At 35.9% G+C, this 24324-nt stretch overlaps 1 protein-coding gene across 2 annotated transcripts in view; it reads right to left on the bottom strand.

Annotated features, from left to right (window-relative positions):
• Positions 1-24324, bottom strand: part of LOC150107935 (protein GPR107-like) — a 243791-nt gene that overhangs the window by 73953 nt on the left and 145514 nt on the right. For both annotated transcript variants that reach the window (XM_090415461.1, XM_090415462.1), the window contains 2 exons: positions 20906-21023; positions 1071-1201 (listed from right to left, as the gene is read on the bottom strand). In XM_090415461.1, coding sequence (XP_090271587.1) covers positions 1071-1201; positions 20906-21023 — 249 coding nt within the window. The remainder of the gene's footprint in view (positions 1-1070; positions 1202-20905; positions 21024-24324) is intronic.

The following is a 24324-nucleotide window of genomic DNA, read 5'->3' as shown; positions in this document are numbered from 1 at the left end:
GGACAAACCAACCAATCCCTGAAAAAGAAAATGACTACATCTACTACCCAAGGTTCACACAAGTCCAGGCTACTAAAGCATCAAGGGGCACTGAACACAGCAAAATGAATGACATATAGCATATTCAGGCCCTTAGTTGTTTTAAGCAAAAATCATTGTTCAAAAACATTGTTACATCATCCTATGTAACAATGTTTCTAAACATTGTTACACAGGATGTAACAATGTTTAGAAATGTTACATCCTAATTAAAAGTTTAACAATAGCTAATTCATGCCTATAGTTTAGAAGATTTTAATCCTAAGTAAATGCATTTAATTGTAAATCCATAACTATGTGATTTCAATTTATATGATGTGTTTCTAGGGTGGTTTGCTGTAAACGGTTAAATGAATGCAAGTTCTGCTTTGCTTTAATAGCACATGCAGGACTGTTAGAAATCAAAAAATATATTGAACTGAAACTATGATCAAAATAATTCTGTATTTTTACTGTGTCCATATGATTGATATTTTATACTCTTATCAATTTGGCAGAAAATCTTTGGGCATTTTCTGCAAAATCATAAAGCATATGTATCAACAGTTATCCTTGAATTAGGATTCCATTTTGCATTTTAGTAACCAGTATAGTATAGCTTTCTAATTTAATAAACATCAAAAGAAAGAATACTCAATATCCACGATTAAATGATGGCCATGTACAATGACGTTAAAAGTTTTAAAGTAACATAAAAATAACAGAGTTCATGAAAATATCAACCTCTGGTTATGAGATGAATTGATATTGTACTATTTTACAAGACATGAATCCTTCTCCTGGAGCTTGTAGTAACCGATTTCAAATTTGAAAATCAAGTTTTTTGAGACATACTAATTTACTTTAGGAATTACTAAACCCATTAATTGAAAGTGTATTTCAATTTTCTTTTATATCTGCATGAAGGGCATAAACATTTTGCTACTTTCTAAAAATGATAGAAAACTAGTTAAAATGTATTTTCTTAGCATATTCATGTTTTTGGTGAGAGAGAACTCAAAAAACTGAAGATTTAATCATCAATAACTTACCAGACAACAGGGAAAAGTATTGCTCCACAATACAGCAAATCAACTATAATAAATACTTCTCGCCAGGTATTATACTGAGATTCACCTTCTTCACTCTCTTCCATTATTATCTTGGCAACATTTGCAAGTACCTGAAATAAAGAGTTTAAATGTTATATAAAAATGTAGGTTTGCCTCAATAAACACAGACTATCCCATATAGCACTAAATGGGAGGAAAATTAACATTTTTGTTTCAAAAAGATTTTTTTTTACAGAAATTATTATAAAATAAAAGGCCTAATGAACACTGAACTTTGTAAAATGGGCAAACACTATACAAATATTCTCACTGTAAAGGGATAACTTCCTAGTAGGAGTAAATGCCAACTAGTCCTAGGTAGATGACTTTCATTGCTTATTGGGGAACTGAAGTGGTTACCACCATATTTGGTTCCCAGAACAAGGTTCTGGTTTCCCAACCTCTGGCATGAAGCATGAGTGATACAGCTCGAGGGTTATGCCAAACATACTCTGGGGATCCAGTACCTCCTCGGTCTTTGAGTTTTGCAGGCTGGCTGCCAGTTAGCATATGGAACCGAATCAGATGGTGGTAACGCATCTTTATTTGCTCCCACTTGAATGTATCCATCTTATTTTGTACAAACCAACCAATCCCTGAAAAAGAAAATGACTACATCTACTACCCAAGGTTCACACAAATCCAGGCTGCTAAAGCATCAAGGGGCACTGAACACAGGGGTGAGGACTAGATTTTTCTCTAATGAGAGAAAAATCTAGTAAATGAGAGTAAAAAATCTAAATCTAGTAAAAATCTAGAAAAATGAGAGTAAATGAGAGAAAAATCTAGGCCTCACCCCCTTCTTAGCAGCATTCATTCTCAGTTTCCAAGAATGCCATCTTGTCCTTTCTCCACCTTCTATAAATTGAAAAATTCCATCAACTGAAATCCTGTATGACCCTTTCAGAAGATTGTAAGTCTCAATCATATCACCCCCTCTTTCTCCTGTTTGCTAGTGTCTGCAGTTTACAAATTCTCAGTCTGTCTTCATATAATCAGTATTCCACAATCCTGATATCAATTTTTAACACTCACCTCTACACTCTGTCCACTATGTAAGAATCACACCTGAGACCTGGTCTGTGCACAATAGTTCATGTGAGTCTTATCAAGGCCATGAGGCAAAATGACATCTTTATCTTTACATGTGAATGTCCGTTTCAGCATTGCAATTATCTTTTCAGTAGTATTTGCAATCTTTGCTACATGGCTCCTGAACTTCAACTTCCTATCTACTAACACTCCAAGATCCCTAGCCCTCATTGAACCAATATATATAGTCATCCCTCACTTATGTTGAGGTTTCGTTCCATCCGGCAGGACATAAGTCAGTCAGACGTAAGTCGATACATTAAATCAACAGAGCTTTAGAGTTAGGGACTTAACTGTAATAAGTATACTGTCATTTTAATTCTTTGTGTAACCTATGTGAAACAAAGGTGTAACCTTTGTTTTTTGATGAAAATGTCCAATGTGCTTTGCTTATTCCTCTTCTTCTTTTCATCATAAACTTGCTTATAGCAAGCAAATGCATCATGTACATTCCTTTCTACTAATAATATTATTCAACATTGGGGTCCATGTTTTCAGTCATTTTGAGAACATCGTTAACTGCAGAGATTTCTATAAGACCCTTCACTGTGAATTGTTTAACCACCTATTCTTGTGTCTCTTTTCCCCTCTTTCTTTTCACCATCAGTTGGATCAATGAAGTAGTGTTTGGAGGGAGAAACATGACCTTGATCTTGGGGAGAAGATCACCGATGTAAGGTGCATAACCTGGAGCATTATCTAAAATTAATAACATTTTAAATTCTACATTTTCTTTCACACAATAGCTTTCCATTTCACTCGCATAATTGATTAAGGCATCCTCAATTTTTGAGTCATTCACAGCTTCTTATTGCTCCGATAATGAACTGGAAGAGTATGCTTCCTAATGGTTTTGAAAGCTCGTGGATTCTCACTGTGCCATATTTACAAATGGTTTCCATTTATATCTAGCTGCATTACCCCTAACAGAATCATAATACAGTCTTTAAGGGTTTTGAAACTAGGCATAGATTTTAGCTTTTTGTGGATGAATGTCTGCTCAGGCATTTTTTTTTTCCAAAACAAGGTGGTCTCATCCATATTAAATATTTGCTGTGGCAAATAATTTTCCTCCGTAATAATTTTATTCAATTTCTCCACAAATTCCTTGGCAGCCTTCTCATCGGCACTTGCAGATTAACCACACTTTTTCACATTATGCACAGCAAAATGCTACTTGAATCTCATGAACCAACTGGAAGAAGAGTTGAATTCGTAGTTGTAATCGAGTCCTGCTTTCTCCTTCAACATATTGAAGCAACTTAGTGCCTTAGTGGTTATGATTATAGTGCTTAGGTATATGCACTTTTGGTTCGGGTCCTCTATCCACGATACAAGTAGCTTTTCCATATCACTGATAGGACCTTGTCATTGCTTCGTCACTATCATTGATTTAATGGAAGCAGATACTATCACAGCTTCTACAATTTTATCCTTATTTTTCAAAATGGTTGTCACCATAGAATAAGATCATCCAAAGTCATGTGCGATCACAATGACGGGCTTACCAGCTTCATGTTGCTTTATAACTTGCAACTTCATTTCAAGATCAATTGTTCACCTCTTATTCTGTGATTTCTTCAACTAGGTTTTTTGAATGGGCATGTAGGGGCCATGTTGCACAAAATATCGTGAAATATTTAATGAGAAATACACATATAACCTATTTCTCAAACACAAAATCAGAGGAGCTGTTGAAGACATGTACTAAGGGAGGCTGCCTCTGAATGCACTGTTGACACTACTCACGATGCATTGTTGCTGAATAGAAACCTTTTTACTTTAAGCTCACTTGGGTCTTTTTGAAAGTATAGTAGAAAATGTTATTTATTCCCTTATGGGATCACAGACCTATCTTTGAGTAGACGTAACTTGAATGGATGTAACTCGAGGGTTGACTGTAATACGACATTGTGGTCTCATCCATATTAAATATTTGCTGTGGCAAATAATTTTCCTAAATAGACATTGGATATCTAACCATGACAAAATGAATGACCTTACATTTACTGAAAATGAACTGACATCTATTTTCCCAAGCCCACAATTGCAGCTCATTCAATTCATTTTCAAGTACTGCATATCAGCAGCATTCCTAATTACCCTACCTATCTTTGCATCATCAGCAAATAGCTGTATGCCGCTTGTAAAATATTCATAACATCATTAATGTGCAGACTGAATAACAGTGGACCAAGCACTGATCCTTGTGACAACACTGGTTACTTAAAATCTTGTAGACTTAAAATGACTGGTTACTTAAAATCTTGTAGAAAATCTTGTAAAATCCCCGTAGACCACTTTTTGATATCTGTCTGTCAGTCAGTTCTCTTATTGCTAGTCAGTCATCCTCGTGGAACACTACTGGCTTTTTTTTTTTTTTTTTTTTTTATTTAATTAATCTTTGTACTGGTTATGGGCAGTACTACCCTTACATCACATCCACACATTTCGTCCAGACTTGATATAGGCCTAAGCCTTCACAAGTGTTTTACCCTATGCCTGTTCGAGTTATCATTGTAGTCATTCTCTGGTGGCAACGCCATGCCACCAGCGTACCCTGTAGGGCCCTCAAGGAAAGAACTTTTTATATCCTTTTGCATAAGCCCAAGCTGTTTTAAGTCCTTATAACTATCTGCACTCCATACGTCATGCAAAGAGATGGTGGTGCTGGTAAACCTCGGAGTTGCCCCATGCTCCTCCCATATCTTACTAACTAAATCTGGATTATTTTATAATAATTTACTTTATTGTTATGGCTATAGGCTAGTGGGTGCCCTGTTCCCACTACCTGGGCATCAACTACCCAAACATCATCTCTTTTAATCACTGTCTGGCTTACGCAAACCCTCGGAGGTCCTATAATGTGGTTCCACCGCAGTCTCTCAACCTTTGTTCTTAAAGTGGTTGTTCAGAATGGAGACCACGGCATCATGCCTCCTCACGCGGACCCCATGGGTGCAGAAGCAACATTGGGCTATATGAGACAATGTCTCACTACAGTGGCAGCCAGCCCTACAGTTGGAGTCGTCACTACCCCATCGAGCTGTGCGGGCTCGAGTAGGCAGGGCATTGATCCTTGTCCTGATAAGGTCAATATACTCAAACCCAGGGAGGAGTCTGGAGCCATCCCTTACCCAATCATGCTGGGGAGGCACCAGATATAACTCTTTTAAAGGAGCACCATCTACAGAACAGCGCAACAGAGATGCACATCTCTTGTGTTCTGCGGGTGCTGACTCGATTAAAGTATCTTGATAATGGGACCAGCCTTTAGCTTGCCTAAAGTCTTCTTGTATTAATGGGATATAGAAAGCCTCTCTGCAGATAGAGGAAGACGATAGTTCTAACTGCGCGATTCTTGACAGCCGCAGGCATGGGATCAGCCGTCTACGTAATGGAACCCCCAAGACCGCCATCCTTCACCTTTGCATGGAAATATGCAGTAGGAGTGTCAGGCGGCAGTCAGAGCCATGATCTCACAGCCAAACGGATAGCCCTGTCCATTCGGGAGAGTACCAAGATATATGTCCTACCAAGCACCAATTTGTGGTAAAAGCAAGGTCGGAGATAGTAGGAAAAGAGAAAGTCTTTGCTGGGGCAAGGAGCTTTCCTCAAAGAAGCGATCCCAGCTTCTAGGATACAAGGGACAGAAGACCTTCCCTTTGGGGTGAACATGATACCGAGGTATCTCCACTCTTCCAGGATGGTCAAAGCATGCAACGGCCTCCCGTGCAGGGAAAACTCTATAGTCTCGACCTTAAGCTTCTTGTCACGACCAGAGAGGACAAGAGCTAAAGAGCAGGACTTCTCTACATTAATAGAAAGGCCTTGAATAGAGAAGTCAACTGCCCGGTCAAGGAGTTCCTGTAAGCCTATCTTAGAAGAGGCTACAAGAATAAGATCGTCTGCAAAGGTCATAGCATTAAAGGAATTAAATTATTTTTAATTCCTTAAATTTCTTCATTCTCTTCCTAGCCTATGTGGCTAGGAAGAGAATGAAGAAACTCATCTATGACGCAGTTAAAGAAAAGCTCTTGTCCCCTCTGGTCGTAAAAAGAAGCTTAAGGTCGAGACTATAGTGTTTTCTCTGCATGGGAGGCCGTTGGCCTGCCGAACACCCCGCACTGCGGGAATAGAAGTTGCATGGGACCCTGTAGTGATAGTGATGGAGCCACCCAAGTATAGCTCCATAACATAGGAAAGCAATAAGTTTTAAAAGAGGTATACCGTGAGTAGACATAACGGAAAAAACTCACGTACAAAGATTATTTAATAGTATAATTTTCACCTGGTGTCACAGGCATCTTCAGTACATTAAGCTCAAATTAAACAATAACTGACAATTCCAAAAAGCACCACCTAAGTAGCTGGTGTAAGATAACTAAAAAGGTCAATAACTTTCCTAAAAATAAAAAAAAGATAAATAAATAAATAAAAAATAATAATAAAAATAAAAAAATAAAAAAATCAATACGATAAAAAGTTAGGAAAGATTAGCTGATTTGAAAAGTACTATCTTCCATAAAGGGGACAGACGTAAGCCGTCGGATCTGTTTAAGTTAGGAGAATGAAGTAGAGTTTCACATGTTTCTTTATAATCATCTAGGTGTCTACCAGATTCCGTGCTCTTGTGATTATCTTATTTCGGACAAATGGGAAGAACTGCCTCTATTCAGCTAGAAGAACACCAATCTTATAATGAATACTTTAAATCTGAAAAGTCTGGACTTCCAGAACATGCCATCTTCACTAGACACAGAGTTCACTGGAGAAAGAGAAGTTCTTCACAAAAGTCAGTTTCTCATGGAACGCCTTTATAAAGAAACATGTGAAACTCTACTTCATTCTCCTAACTTAAACAGATCTGACGGCTTACGTCTATCCCCTTTATGGGAGATAGTACTTTACAAATCAGCTAATCTTTCCTAACTTTTTCTTGTATTGATTTTTTATATTTTTTATTTTTATATTTTTTTTTTTTAAATATTTTTTTATTTATTTATTTTTTTTTATTTTTAGGAAAGTTATTGACCTTTTTAGTTATCTTACACCAGCTACTTAGGTGGCGCTTTATGGAATTGTCAGTTATTGTTTAATTTGAGCTTAATGTACTGAAGATGCCTGTGACACACAGGCGAAAATTATACTATTAAATAATCTTTGTATGTGAGTTTTTTCCGTTATTAATTTTGTATCAATAGGAAAGAAAAGGTTCTGGACATCCAGCAATAGACAGCACTCGAAGGAGAGCAGGAAGGGAGACGTTATCAAAGCCCTTTTGGAGGTCCAGCGACGCCATATATAGAGGCTTAAGGTGGCGTCGGGAATCAGAGAGAAGAGAAGAAATAAATCATGTAGAAATCAGAATTTGCAAAGTTTTTAAACTAATGTAATAATTCTACTATTAACCTGAAAAGAAAAAAAAAATGTATATTGTAAGTGAATGTGTAACGGAAAATAAAAGATTAGCCAGGATTATGTTTGACTCAGTAACAACAAAAATTCATAAGGTCATACAAATGTAGAAAATTGCTGCCACAAACAAAGGCAGCACAAGTGACGTCATCATGTACTCAGAAAATCCGGGGAGTTTTAGCCAAAGTACAAGGAATGAACGGAGGTATAAAAGGACTTCAGGCTCTTAGAGCTTGCACACTCTCTCAAGTTTGTTAGTGTCAAAAAGTGGCTCCAAGTGCATGACCCCCAGGTGCAGGGGGAGGGATCCAACTGAGGCCGTTACTGTCCAATGTATTTCCAGTAACTGCTGAACGTGTTACGTACATGTGGAATTCACGCCGTTAACAAGTGGTTCCAGTTTACTGACGGAGATTGAATCTATATATTGTCCTGGGAAACTGCCGCTGAAAGACCACCAAGGACCGTCCAAATTTTGGCCACCACCCAGGAAGAAAGGCAAAGTGTAGCAGAACTTACAGAAGTGTCGTCCAAGTTGTAGGACTGTATGTGAAACAAAAATGTGAGGAATATTCTGATCTGTTAATGTTACAGTAGTTGTATGAGATTGTATATATGCTTACTGAGGTTAAATTGTAATTAGTCACTTATTAAGTTACAGGAATAGAGAGAAGCTAAATGTTAATCTATGTATGCCTAAATAGAGTGCTTAGCTAAGTATAACATATGAGGCAGCTCAAGATAGATAAGTGGTGTAAATAAGTTGATTAAGTGTTATTTATGTGATGATGATGATCATTATCATCATCAAATTCCTGACATATACCTTCAAGGGATGTACAGGATATGATAGTACTACATGAAAACTTTACACCATTACTAACTTGCTATCCACAATTTTCCTCCAAATCAGTCTGTTACTTGTCAGGACTCCAGCATTATCAGATTTGATATTTCTATCGTCTAAGGCACTTTGTACAGTATCAATTCACCTTTATCTTGGTCTTCCTCTGGGTCATTTTCCTGCCAACCTGGCAGAGAACACTTGTTTTGCTAATCTTTCCTCACTCATTCTGTCAGCTATTCCTGAATTCCATTGATAGCATTCCTGGATGCTTGACATTGATAGCATTCCTGGATGCTGACAATGTCAAGTTCTTTCCTAATATCCTCGTTTTTAATATGATATTGCCATTGATGCCATCTGTTCATGCCTCTAATCTTTCTCAGGACTTTCATATCTGCAGTCTCTAGTCTTTGGTCAAGTGTTTTACTTCTGACACAGCTTTCAGATCCACAAGTTAAAACTGGTTTGAACACCTTCTTGTATACAGCTAATTTAGTGTTTCAACTAATTTCTCTCTTATTCCATATGAATTTATTCAATTGACTTCCCACCATACCAGCTTTGTTGATTCTGTTATCTATTTCCATATTTAATTTATCATCTTCACTAAAAATCGTGCCTAAGAAGCTGAAATGTTTTACTTATTCCACAGGGTTCTCCATTCACAATTCAATTGACATTTTCAATGATTCTGCCTATTTTCATTGTCTTTGTCTTTTTATTGCTGACCTTCATACCATATCTATTACAACAGTTATTCAATTTAGTCAGAGAATCTTGCAAACGTGTAGCAGATTTATTTAGAAGTATAACATCGTCTGCATAAAGCAAAGAGCACACATTAACATTTCCAATTCTGATATCATGTTTAATACCACTTTCCTTCATAATGTGATCCATATAGATAATGAATAACAGAGGGGATAATGTACATCCTCGTCTGAAACCAGATTTAACATTAAACCATCTTCCTGTACTTCCTTCAATTCTAACTGCTGACTCGCAACTCAAATGCAGACTAAGTATTGCTTGATATAATGCTCCATTGACACCATATAACTGTAGCATATTGAATAGCTTTTCTCTTGGCACCTTGTCATATGCCTTTTCCAGATTGACCAAACTTAAATACAGATCTTTGTTATATTCCCATGCTTTCTCAACTATTTGTCGTAAAGTGAAGATCTGATCCTGAGAGCCTCTATTTGGCCTGAATCCAGCTTACTGCTACATGGCACATCATTACCATTATTACTTTCATGCATTTCTATCCTAACTAGACTCAAGTTGTCTGATATCATTAATAGTACTCACCACTCATCCTATACCTTCTCTTACTCCTAAAAATACTATACACTTTACACTTGATCCCAGTTTCAATAACCAAGTTTTGGCGATGCTAAAAATCTTAGACCACAACACATTCAAATAAAGCACAGAATAACTCAACCCACTTGTTGCAGATGTTCCTAGTATTTGTGTACAGAGATAACAAATTACCACTTGGCCTTTTTTATACTTAGATATGCAATCTTCTCGACTTTGTTGTAAAACTTTCCTTTTCTCTCCATAGACACACACACAAAAGTGTCTGAATCCAAAGTGCATATTTCCACCCCTTTGCCAGATGCATAACTATGTTGAACGCCATTCATATTTTTATCATCATCATCATCAAATTCCTGCTATGTACCCTCAAGGGGTGTACAGGATATGACAGTACTACATGAAAAAATTACATCATTACTAACTTCCTATCTACAATTTTCCTCCAAATCAGTCTGTTACTTGTCAAGACTCCAACATTATCAGATCTTATATTTCTATCGTCTAAGGCACTTTGTACCGTATCAATCCACCTATATCTTGGTCTTCCTCTGGGTCGTTTTCCTGCCAACCTGGCAGAGAACACTTGTTTTGCTAATCTTTCCTCTCCCATTCTATTTAAGTGACCATACCACCTGAGATTAGCTCTGCTAATGCATTCCTGGATGCTGACAATGTCAAGTTCTTTCCTAATATCCTCATTTTTAATATGACATTGCCATTGATGCCATCTGTTCATGCCTCTAATCTTTCTCAGGACTCTCGTATCTGCAGTCTCTAGTCTTTGGTCAAGTGTTTTACTTCTGACCCAGCTCTCAGATCCATAAGTTAAAACTGGTTTGAACACTGTCTTGTATACAGCTAATTTAGTGTTCCGACTAATTTCTCTCTTATTCCATATGAATTTATTCAATTGACTTCCCACCATACCAGCTTTGCTGATTCTGTTGTCTATTTCTATATTTAGTTTACCATCTTCAGTAAAAATTGTGCCTAAGTAGCTGAAATGTTTTACTTGTTCCACAGGTTCTCCATTCACAACACAGTTGACATTTTCAATGATTCTGCCTATTTTCATTGTCTTTGTCTTTTTATTGCTGACCTTCTGCAATGGGCTGGCAATTTGGGATTTAGCCGACCAAATTGTATTCTTATTGGTTAAACCAAAATAAAAAATGATGGTACAAAAATTTCATATTTTTATCATTCGCATAACTGAACAATCACAAACATTCTCATCATTCCTTCCATGATGATGGAGTTTCCCTGACTGCATTAGGTCTCACCTCAATAAATAATTTTTCCAGGTTCCTGATGCTAAATCCATTCAAGTGCTCACCATCCCTGTTATATAAGTCTTTTCTGTTATCAAATCACTCCACACATCTAAAAAAAACTTGTATCATTTACTTATATACAGCCTGTGCATTGAATCATTTGCTATCCACCTTAACTTGATACTCTCGTATCTTGGTCACAAACCTACAATTTTTCCTTTCAGCTTTTTCAAACAGATCTTTCATATTTTAACTCACAATATATTTGTCACTACTTAAATCATTAGTTCTAATAAGAATTACCATCTCTGATCATTTTTCTTATCCTAAGTTTCATGAATGTTTTTCTGCTTTTTCCAATTCTCAAATCGATTTTCTAATAACGTCTTTTGATCGGAATATTTCCAATGTCAGATTATCTTCAGTTATATTATCATCATTGCTGCAAGAGTTCTGCTTATTGGGATGAAGGTTCTCCTCTGTGGTAACTATTTCAATTTGTACTTTAGACACTGCCCTGTTGTGGCAAGTTTTCGGTACCATTCTTAACACTTAACACTTAAAATTTTGGAATTGAAAGACTATCTATAAAATAAAAAAATGTATATTTCTCATTTAAAATTTGAATTTTTGACCTAAGGGAAGGTCTTTTTTGAGCAACTGCTCACATTCTATAGTAAAGAGGATGATAACTGACATATCAAAAAGTGGTATATGGGGGTAGTGAATCTGCAAGATTTAAAGTAAGCAGTGGTGCAGAAGAATCAATCCTTGGTCCATTATTATTATTTAGGCTATACATTAATGACACTGGGAAGAATTTGCCAGTTATTTTCTGAAGACAATGCAGAGATAGGTCGGGTAATCAGGAATGGGGCTGAGCTGATATGCAGCATTTGGAGGATCTGAATAGACTGGAATTATGGGCATGTGAAAATGGCTATCAATTCAACGTTAGTAAGTGTAGTTATGCACTTCGGTGTGATACAATTTCCAGTGTCATACTACACCCTCTGTCCAAAAAGAAACCAAACTTTTGATAGAAAATAAAACACAGGCCAATTATAATTATTCAAATCATTTATTTCAATCAATATAATCTCCCCTCAGCTTCAATACAGTGTTTGGCACGGTCAATTAATTCGTTAAATGAGTTTTTTATATCGGTTTTTGGGATGCTTTTGAGGGTCGTGGTTACTGCCTCTTGAACATTTTCAATGGTGTCGTATCGCTTTCCTTTCATCAGCTAATGAAGTCACGGGAAGAGAAATAAGTCACAGGTTGCTAAATCAGGTGAATACGGTGAGTGATCCAACACACAAACTTGGATTTTGCTCAAAAACTGTCTCACAATGTTGGACGATGAGATGGTGCATTATCGTGCAAAAGTGACCAGCTGCCTGCATCACAATATTCATGCTGTACGTGACTAATTCTCGCTATCAATCGCTTCAAAACTTTGAGATAAAACTCACCATCGGCCAGGTGGAACAAATTCTTTGTGGATAATGCCCTTGGAATCGTAGAGACAAATCAGAATTGTCTTTACTTTTGACTTCTCCAAGCGATTCTTTTTTTGGTTGCCCCTCTTCTGGTGGTCTCCACTCAGCACTCTGGTGCTTTGTTTCGGGCTCATACTCAAAACACCACGTTTCGTCACCAGTAACAATCGTTTCAAGGAAGTTTGAGTCCCAGTGTTCAATTTGATACATTTTTTGGTCGTCGGTCAACTTGTGAGGAACAAATCATGAATTCAATTTATGAAGGCCCAAAACTCTTGGTCAAAATGTTGTGTACAGTTGATTTTGGAATCTCAAATTCACCTTCAATCAATCACATGGACGATTTTGGGTTTTCTTGGATGAAATCACGCACTTTTTGGATGTTAACTTTGCTGAGTCCAGTTTTTCGATGGCACGGCTTTTTGTCGTCCTCAAGCGTCTCATGACCACTTTGAAATCTCTTAAATCAAGCATAAACTTGAGTAAGGGATAAGTATTCATCAACAGCTATGCTTTTTGAAGCATTTGATGCATTTCAGTAAAACGTTTACCAAGTTTAATACAAAAGTCAGTTGCAGCTCTCTGTTTGAAACTCATTTTCCGACTGTTCGTCAAAACACACTGTCACTCTTGGCACTATAACTCAGCTTCTAATGAAACAAATGTCATAAACAGTTGACACAACACTAATGAAGGTTGCCGCTTTCAACACAAAAAGATACAACAGGTGGTGTCACTAGTTTCTTCTATTTTTGAAAAGTTCGGTTTCTCTCGGTTTAGATTGGCAGTTGAAATTCAATGACCATACAGCAAAGACTGAAAAATCAACTTAGAGGATAACTGAAATACTGAAACAAACTTTGACATGTAAAGATAAGGAAGTCATTTTGTCTCTTTACAAGCCCTTGACAAAACCTCATTTGCACTACTACATGCAGATCTAGTATCCTGATTTCCATGGTGATTCTGATACAGTGGAGAGTGTATGCAAAGAAGTATTAAAATGATAAAGATTGTGTAATACTGATTATGAAAGTAGATGGAAAATTTTTAGACTTCAAACACTAGCAAACAGGAGAAAGAGGGGTGATATGATAGACTTACAAACTTTTAAAAGGGTATACAGGATACCAATAGATGGGAGTTTTTCATTTTATGGAGGGTGGTGAAAGGACGCAAGGGCATCCTCAGAAGTTAAGAGTGAATGTCCATCAAGATAGTGCAAGAGCTAGACTTTTCTCTCAGAGTGGTGTGTGATTATAATAGATTGTCACCAGATGTGTGTGTTGAATTAATGAATTCAAGAACAAGTATGACAGCTGGTCATACTTGATCTTGAAACGTGGCCTCCCTTGGTGAATCCCTGATTCACTGAAGGTCTCTCCTAATAATAATAGAGTGGAAAGGTTAGTAAAATAGCCGTTTTTTGTAAGAATTACAGGAAAAGACCCAGAAGCCAAGATATAGGTGGATTGATATGAGATGTGCCTTCGAAGACACAGAAGTATAAAATCTGATATTGGAGTCTTGGCAGATAAATTAATTTGGAGGACAACTGTTGATAGAAAGTTGGCAAATGATGCAACTTTTTCCATATTAATCATAATATTTTGTACATCCTCCCAAGAGTACATATCAGGATGTGATATCTAAAGTATTTCGCTCCTTCAAAAGTGGGCAAAATATCTTGAAATTTTTGATATTAGAATACAGGGACAAAAGGCCTTTTCTCTGATGAGAACCAAAAATTTTAAACAGGTCAGTGAAACCTAAAAGCAATAATAAAAGGTGAACATATGGGTTCTGGGTAAGTCTTAAGTATTGTGAACCAAGACAATTCTGATGCTGAAGATTACATTCACATAAGTTCACTCTCTCTCTCTCTCTCTCTCTGATAAATTTTGAAACTTTTTAAGTTTTATTTCTGTCTATAACAATGATAGATTAACATTATCCTTCATAACAATAACAGATCACTTGGATGTCGAGAAACAGTGATGAACACATAAGAAAATTATTATTCCTGTTCATAAGACTTTGATATGATGTGAATGATATGAAATTACAGGAAAAGGCAAAAAATGAAATCACAGGAGATAAAAAAGAAATGCACAGTAAACCTTGTCACAAACAGATTAAAAAAATTATGGGAAATTGTATACTGACACACAAAGGAGTGGCATGAACAATATGTAAAACATAAAATAAAAACACAAAAAAAACGCAAACAATAATGGATGACAATGGAAAGTACGAAATTATAAAAATGAAAATCTAGAGATAATGCTTAATCAAAATGTTACATTAGCTTAAATTTACCTGGCATTAGTAAGGTGGGGTGTCACAGACCCCAAAGATTTTAAATATTGAAATTTAAAATTCATGCGTTGTTAAAAAGAACTTTTTAACAATGCGTGACAGTGAGTCATGCCTCAGTATAGCTTCCCCTCTCGTAAACCGTTACTCGACGCCATAGACAACAGGCTCTTGCGCACAAGCAAGTTTAGTGTGCAAAGGTGTAAAGCGGTCCACCAGATCCCACCTTACCAAAAGTGTGACTATATTTACTTCCAAAATGTAAGTTGTTTTCATCTATATTCTACTAAAATATTGTTACTGCTGTGTCTTCTATATTTTTACATACCAACTATAAGCAAATACATTTTCGTAAATATTCAGAGAGTATTTTGAGAATAATCTCTTTTTTTTTACCAGATGAGTTAGGAGCAGGAAGAACAGAGGTTACGTCAGCTTATAGATGACACTTTGACAAATGAGGTGCATTTAGCAGAGATGATGATAGTGAAATTGATTTAGAATAAGTCAGTAACCTGAGTCTGATACAGAACAAGACTGTGAGGAAGAATCTTCAGAGGAAGAATCCACAGAGAATCCACTAACATTGATTAAAAAGATATGGATTTCTATAATACACTACATTATTTGGGTGGGTCTGTGGGACCCCACCTTACCACTTTTGTTGCATTTTCCTACCTCACCAGAGAATTAATGTGCATCCTATTTTTATAGGATGCATATATTTACAGTAGTTCATTATGAAATTTCCACTTCTCTAAATTCTAGATATATTCACGACATGAACTAGTTATTACTAATATCTCTTCTTCTTCAGCTTGCCGAACCTCTAAGGTACTTTGCTACATATACCAACTTTTTCCATTCCTTTCTATCTTGACCTCTTTCATTCCAGTCCTGGATTCCCATCTCAGTTGAGTCTTTTTGTATAGTATTCACTCAATGCATCTGCAGTCTACCACTAGATCACTTTCCATCAAGAATCATCTTGAATTCTTGTTCAGCCATTCTCTCCACATGTCCAAGCCATCTCAATCTGCATGCGCTAATCATCAACTAGAAGTGGGAATCTATAGAGTTCATGTAGTTCTTGATTAAGTGATCTCCATTCACCTGATGAGTAGGTCCATATACCTTTTTCCATATACTGACGATTTTATTTTCAAACATCTGCAACACTTCTGATTCTTAGTTTGTTATGCTCCAAGTTTCTGCTCCATATAAATTCTAGCTTTTATTTATGTACCAATTTTATTATCTTGAGTAATCAATGCACCAAGATATTTGAAGGAGGCAGTGATGACTTTACTTGCTAAGAATTTCTGATAGGTTTATTTCCCATTACTAGGATAACAAAATACTAGTGTCCACAGTAAAGTAGTTCAATCAAAAGTACAAATTACATAAAAAAATATGTCTCATAAACCATCAATATTAATTGAATGAAATGAACAGAAAATAGAAACTTCAAAAAAGCACAAGGTTAAAAATTTGCATTATTATTAGGACCCCCCCCCCAGACAAATTAAGAAATAGTATCTCGCTCTCTCTCTCGGATCTTCACATGTCTGAGGACTCGTGACCTTCCTGATGATGCTTCACCATTTCTTTCTCCCCTGTGCTTCTCTTATTGCTTGTTCTAGTTTAAATCCAGTGATTCTTGATATTTGGTCAATCCACCTGGAAAAAATAATCATTCCGGTTTACCCTAGATGATTATTTTTTCTAGGCAGTTGCCTTCCCTTCTACATGTGTGTCCAAAATATTCACTATTCTCTTGTCAATTATGTTTATCGGTCTTGTGTGGATATTCAGTACTTCTAGGATATTTTTGTTTGTTCATTTTTCTATCCAAGACACTCTTAAAAATCTTCTCTTAGCACCAGAGCTCAAATGCTCTATTCTTCTTCTGTCATCTTTTGTCATTGTTCAAGACTCAGAAGCAAAGAGAAATATAAAAAAAAAAAACTAAGGATTCTATAAGCTTAATTTTGGTCTTTTTGGAGATGTACCTGTCTTTCCAGATTTCAGTTAAATCAGTCATCACTTTCTTAGCTAGTGCTATTCTTCTTATCTCCTTTTTACATCCATCTTTTTTTGTTATTATCACTCCAAGGTGGTTGAAATTGTCAACAATTTCAATTCCTTCTATATCTATCTCTTCTGCATTGTTTAAAGTCATTATTTTGATTATATCTTGATTTATTTGTAAACCATGGCTTAAGCTTTCCCATTTTAATTGATTTAGGATGGATTTTAATTCCTGTTCGTTTGTTGCTATTATCACTGTGTCATCTGCATATCTTAGGTTAGTGATTGTTCGGTCACCTAATTTAATACCTCCATTCTACTTTTCTAGATCTTTTCATTATAGTTTTGCTGTAAAGATTGAATAGTAATGGTGAGAGTATGCATCCTTGTATTGATCCTTCTTAAAATTGAAATGCAGGCGACACTGAGTTTTCAATTCTTACCGTTGCTTGATTTCCTTGATATAAGTTCTTTATGAGGGTTACTAGATGATTTGGTATTCCTGATTCTTGCATGATATCCCACTTCATATATACAGAAATAATATATACACATAAAAATTAATATAGTTTCAAATGGCAATTTCCTAGACTTTTAATTGAAAGTTTATTGCTGAGAATGACATTTGAACAAAGAGCTTCTTTCTTTTAATTATTCATTAGTAGATGTCTTATTAATCTAATAGATTCTACACAGTTATCCCTCCATCTCAGCTCTTCTGAGACTGTCTCTAATCTCTTTGCACTATGAAGTTCAGTTATTTCTATGAAAATATTTTGCATGAAAATACTTACCTATAAGGAAAGGATATGCTGGAAAGGTTTCAGAGAAGACTGACTAAGGTCATAACTAGTCTTTGGGATGTGAGGACAGATTGAGAGAATGCAGTTTGGAAAACTTTGTGAATAGAAGAGAGGAAAAATGATTGAAATATTTAAATTGGTAAATTGTTACCATATTACTGTGAAAGAAATTTTTTGTACAATGGGGAAAGGGTGCATACCTTGAAGTTGTATAAGGAGGGTGTGAGCAGGGGCACGAGAAGTAGGTTCTTTGCATGGAGAGTGGTTTGTCAGTGGAATTCTTTGCCTGACATTGTGGTGAATGCAGATACACTGAATGTATTTAAGGTAGAATCTGATGGGCTTTGCATATAACACTGTTTGCCTCCCATGTTGAGTCTTTAAACTTCATAGAGATCGATTGTTAATAATAATAAAAAAAGGAATAAGGCAGAATAGAAAAATTGTGTGAGGAGTCCTCTCTTAATCTATTAAATTTTAATAAATATAACTATACCCTGTTAAATGTCTTGGTGGCATGTCAGGTTAACAGGTGATGCAACAGTTTGTCAAGAATCACTTGACTGGAAAAGCTATATGAATCCAGTTATAGTTATGAAAGGTTCTCAGGCTTCTCAATAAAGTCAAACTTTTCTTGGGTGGTAAACTTTGTCTCCTTCCGAAAGTTATATTTTCCCTTTCACATGCAAATGCAAAACATGCAAACACAATTAGTAGATACAACAAACCAGGATTATAAATACTGAGTAAAAAACGCTTTTAATGAGGAATATTTTTTTATATGATAAAGTAATCTAAAAATATATATGTATGTGTTTGCATTTAGTAATACAGTTATATACTTATTACCGGAACCACCACATGGTTAAGCAGCAGTGATATGAAAAGAGACTTGAATGTATATTTAAGTAGCAAACTTGCTTATTGTATGTTGTAATCCTTAAGGAGTTATGCAAATAATGCTCCATTGCATATTGTTCATAGTGGTGTTCTTATGCCATATTCAATTGCAATGTGCAAGCACAGTGAAATTGACAGTCATGTCACTAGAATTTCATTTTATAAATCTCGATAATGGAAATGTGCATTAGTTGTTTTTAGAACAGCTGTCACTAGGTAACTGGAATACTAAGAAGAAAAATGAAAAGACAAACAGGGAAGGAGAGCCTGAAAAATGAAATAAACTACTGAATGAAGTTCTGTGATCTTCGAGAAGTTTTTATATGAATCTAAGTATTCTCCAAAGAGGAATGTGAAATTAATAACTGAAGGACAGTAAGGAATCTCTAGTCAAGTTCCTTTTATTGAAAGTAATTTGCAACTGTTCAATTAATGTATTTTTATTGTTTGAATGATTATTCTTCATGCCTGCTTCAGCAAAATGAGGAAAAGATGCATTACAGAAATTTGCACTAGAAAACACATGCAAGTGAAATCTTCAATATTGATTGTATTCTAAGGAATTTACAAGTTAAGGCAGAATGAAAGAGTAAAAAGAAACAACAAAATAAATGTGGCAAAGCAAGTGAAACTACAGGACTTTTTAGCTGAATGCTCAAAAGTCCTGAATGCTATGTTCATTTTTATGTGTGATGTTATCCCTAAGATCTGAATTTAACTGAGAATTTTCTTCAGCTCCATTATGTACTTCTAGAAAATTACTATATAATTGTTCTATTATTTATTTATTTAATAGAATATTAGAAGTCATTCACTATGAAAAATATGCAATGGTCATTGTAATTATATAGATAATATGAATATCAGATCTCCTTAGATAAATAAAGTGAATTACTTAATATAAAGAACTTTATCTATTGTATATATTTATGTTTACAGTAAATGTTTACACTTTCATAAATATGAGCTTGATTCTTTGCATGTAAACATGCTGATTTTGAAGTCAATGCACCATCACATATATGCATCTGAAATATTTTAACTAAAATAAAAATTATAATATTGTTATCGTTATCTCCATGACTGACTTTCATATACAGGTTGAATATAGGTGGGAATTACAAAATTGTATACAGTCGAATTGTAACAAATTGACACAACTGAGTTTCAAATATAGCAACTATGATATGAAGGTATAAATAAGGGCTAGGAATGTTGGTTTTTGCATAAAATATAAACAAAGTTAACAAGGGATTGCAATCACTATGAAAGTGTAACATAATAAAACTTTTAAAGAGCAGTGACTTAAAACATGGCTTAACTGTGACAGATCATTGAGCCTAACATATAAGGAAAATATGAATTAGATGGCTTAAGTGTGACAGATCATTGAGCCTAACATATAAGGAAAATATGAAGATAGTATTAGATGTTATTTAAAACTAAATGGTTTCGAGTCTGGTAAAAGTGATAAGTACAATTTCAAGTGACCAGTTTAAATTCTTGGTGATTTTCTCACACAAAACAAAATGAATCATCTTGTGGGCATTACTAGGACAACTGCTATGAAAAATTAAACTTAACAGTACAAGAAAGCTAAGAGATCCGCGCGGTTAGCCTAGTGGCTATGCGCAACCATATGCCTGGGGAAGGAGTGTCCTAGGTTCGATTCCCGTCGATGACGTGAGGAGCTGAAGGATCTTCCTCAGCCATAGCCAAGTTAGCCAGTCTTGGGCGTGGACAGCAGGGTTTTTTCCTCAGTTTATTCTGGGGTTTTTCATCCCGCAAAGCAGGCAAACTGGCCTTGAGAACTTAACACTACAGGCCATAGGATATACCGGGGCATAGGGCTGACCACCTTATCCTGTAAACGGATTGAGGTCCGATGATCAATGGACCCTCGACTCCGCAAGGTAAAAGAGGGTATACAGAAGATGAGATGAGAAAGCTAAGAGTTTAAGATGCGTGTTTCAGAAGTATACTTTGTCTTTAGCTTGAAAAAAAATTTTTTATCAAGCCAAATCAGATGATAGAAATTTTAAGCTGAGTGATAAATAACTTGTTTCTTTGATTTATTAAACTCACATTCCTATTATATACTAAAACTAATTTTTTCACACATCTTTCTGAATATCAAGAAGATATTCAGAAAGTATTGAATATCAAGAAGATATTCAATACTTTCTTCGGTTTAAGATTTTGCATGATAAAGCTTATATCATAAATATAATTACTGAATAACAGTGCAGAAAAATGTGTTTACCTGAAGTAGTATCACAATCATAAATATCTTCTTGTCTTTGTCACTCAAACTATGTTTGATGAATGTCCAACCAGTACCAATAAGTACGATTGTTATAACCAGCAATGCTCCTTTCAAACTATAATGGAAAAGAACAATCTTAGACAGCTAGATTACAATTTGACAACTTCATATTGAAAATATCAAGATATAACTCCTGGGAGAAATTGATATACAGCTGAAATATGGACTGATAGGGCTCTTCAGGAGATCAACTTATCTGAGATATGTTCAGAAGTGAACAACCTGAGAATATAGGAAACATACAAAATCATGCTGACAAAAGCAAACAAAATAACACCATATGTGATGAATAAATCTAAATACCTGGTGCCGAGTAGTTAGTATATATCTTTCTAACCAACAGTTTTTACTGACTATTTGGTTTTGGACTAAATTCTAAATAGATTGGGTTCAAGGTTACATTGTGTGTGGTAGGTGTATTTAGTGCAGTGTAAAATTGAAGATGTTTATCTGTTTTAACCTTAGTATATTAGTAATTTATAGTATATTAGTGCACATTATTGTATTTTTATAGTATTTAGTGTTTTATAGCATATTTTTACTAAGACATTAATCTTATACAACTGTAAAATAGCCAAAAATGCACAAGAAATGGGATGCTAACAAGAACGGTGAAGTTGTGACTAAGAAGGGTCCCCCTGCTAAAGAAGATACTGAAAATGATTTAATCTGGAAAATCGCAAAGTTAGAGCAGATTATTAGATGCAATGCGGGAATTACAGAATATTGAGTGGTGTTTTTTTTATTTACTCAGGTGGTGACTCAAAACATCATGTTTTGATGTGAAGACAGTATCACAGCTACTGTCTTCAGTAGCTGTGATACTGAAGACAGCTCAGACAAGAAGCCTTCTTGGTTATAATCCCATTAATGATAGGATACTTTCTATTAGACTTAAGGCCAGCCTACCAATGTATCAATTGTGGTAGTTTATGTACCCCCACATGGATAGGCCTCAAGAAGTGAGTGAGAAATTCTAGGAAAACTTACAAACTGTTTTGGCCTATCTACCAAGGAGAGACTTAAATGCAAAAGTGAGAAAGAGTATGAGAGTCAGGCCAGATTGTGGCATGTTTGGTCTGGGTGAATGTAACACCCATGATGAAAGATTGTTGGAATTTGCCTGTGCTAACAGATTAGTTATTACCAATACCTGCTTCCAGAAACATCCATGACAGATCTATACTTGGACATCTAACATTGATAGGTCAAGGCACCAGACTGATTACATCCTGGCTCTCCAGCGGTGAAAGACGAGCATCTCCGATGTGCATACTTGTACTGGAGCAGATTGTAGTACAGACCATCAGCTAATAAGAGCCAAAGTAAGACTAAGACTCTAAAAACTTCCAGGTCAGGCACATCCCACCAGATTAGATGTTAGAGTAATTCCTAGTGGATTCACAGAAGAAAAACATCAACTTGGTCAGATGATTTTTTTGGAGACCAATGAGGAGAACTCACCAGAAATGCTTTGGGAAGGAGTCAAGGTGATAATACAAAATACAGCAAAGAAGCATCTCGGCCCAATAAGAAGACCAAGAGACCCATGGATATCAGATTCAACATGGGAACTAATCAAAAGAAGGCAGTTGGAAAAACAAAGAGACACAGGGACTGAAGAATACAAGAGGTTACATAGAGAAGTCAGAAGAGCCTCAAGCAGGACAATGAAAAGTTCTATACTAATAAATGTAAAGAGATAAGAGTTCCAGATGAGGAGGCATAATTATAAGCCTAAATTGAATGTCATCAAAGACAGGAATGGTGCATTACTAACAGAAGAGTTGGAAATCAAAAACAGATGGAAAGAATACTGTGAGGAACTATACAGCAGAGTGGATAAAGAAAATGTGGAGCCCTCTCACCAGGAAAATATTGATTTGGAACCTCCTCCACTTAGGCATGAAGTTGAAAGAGCAGTTAAGCAGCTTAACAGCAATAAGGCTCCAGGTGCAGATGAAATCCCAGCAGAGTTAATTAAGGCCACAGGGGATGAAGGGATGAGTGTTTCATAAATTGATTACAAGGATATGGGAGACAGGATCATGGCCTAGAGTCTAGTTTAATATCTCATGCAAGTAAAATTTTATTGAAGATCATGCTAAATAGAATTGAGGCCGAAGTTGAGGCAGAGATGCCCGAGGAACTAGCAGGTTTTAGGAAAGGTAAGGGCAACAGAGATCCTTTGCCTTAGACAGATTATAGAAAAATATAAAGAATTCAGACTCCCCTCTGGTAATGTGTTTCTTAGACTACTCTAAAGCTTTTGACCGTGTTAAGCATACGAAACTGTGGTAAATAATGAAAAGAATGGTTTTCCTCAACAACACTATCAGGTTGATAGCCAACTTGTACAGGGAGCAAGAAGCCACAGTAAGAATGGGTGTTGGATTGACTGACTGTTTTCAAGTTGAAAAAGGAGTTAGGCAAGGATGTTTACTTTCTCCTCATTTGTTTAGTATATATGCGGAGAACATCATGCGTGAAACATTGGATGAGCTCAGGACAGGAATTGGGATGGGAGGTAGATTGATCAGTAATCTAAGATATGCTGATGATACAGTACTCCTCTGTAATGACATGGAAGGACTAGGACTAATTCTTGACAAAGTTAACAAGATCAGTAATAACAGAGGATTTCAACTCAATCCTAGTAAGACAAAGATTATGGTTTTCAAAGGAAATACAAACAGAGAAGCTCTTGAGAAACAAGTGTACCTTAATGGAGAAAGAATTGAGGAAGTCAGCAAGTTTGAGTAACTGGGATCCATTATTAATGTGAAGAATTTCTGTTCAGAAGATGTCAGAAGAAGGTTAGGAAAAGCTAAACCAACAGTCAGAGACCTGTCTAAAATCTGGACAGATGGATCTATCTCCATGGGAACAAAGTTGAGGATTTTGGACGCAGTTGTTTTTCCAACAGCGACTTATGGATGTGAGACTTGGAACCTAAAGAAGTCAGATAAGAAATGGATATTACTTTTGAGATGTGGTGTTACAGAGGGCTGTTGAAGATATCATATGCTGAAAGGCATACAAATGAACAGAGAAGAAAAGATCAGTAGAACTTTAAGGCTCCTTAAGGATATTGACAGAAGAAAGTTAAAATATTTTGGACACATAAAAAGGATGGAAGGGGGACTTCTCAGAACAGTAATAGAAGGTAAAGTTCCTGGAAAAAGAGGAAGGGGTAGACAATCAATGAGATAGATGGATGGTGTGTGGGGAGCGATTGATCATCAGAGAGTTGAGGCCATCAGAAAAGCAAACAATAGGACAACATGGTGAGGCTGCCTGGTATGGCACATCACTGAACATCGGAGACCATAAGACCATAAGGCATCTGTAGATGC

Source organism: Typopeltis vanoorti, chromosome 3 (genome assembly GCF_054136105.1).
Source record: "Typopeltis vanoorti isolate ZY-2024b chromosome 3, IOZ_Tvanoo_1.0, whole genome shotgun sequence".
Taxonomy (NCBI): domain Eukaryota; kingdom Metazoa; phylum Arthropoda; class Arachnida; order Uropygi; family Thelyphonidae; genus Typopeltis; species Typopeltis vanoorti.
This window is presented reverse-complemented; position numbering and strand designations above follow the sequence as displayed.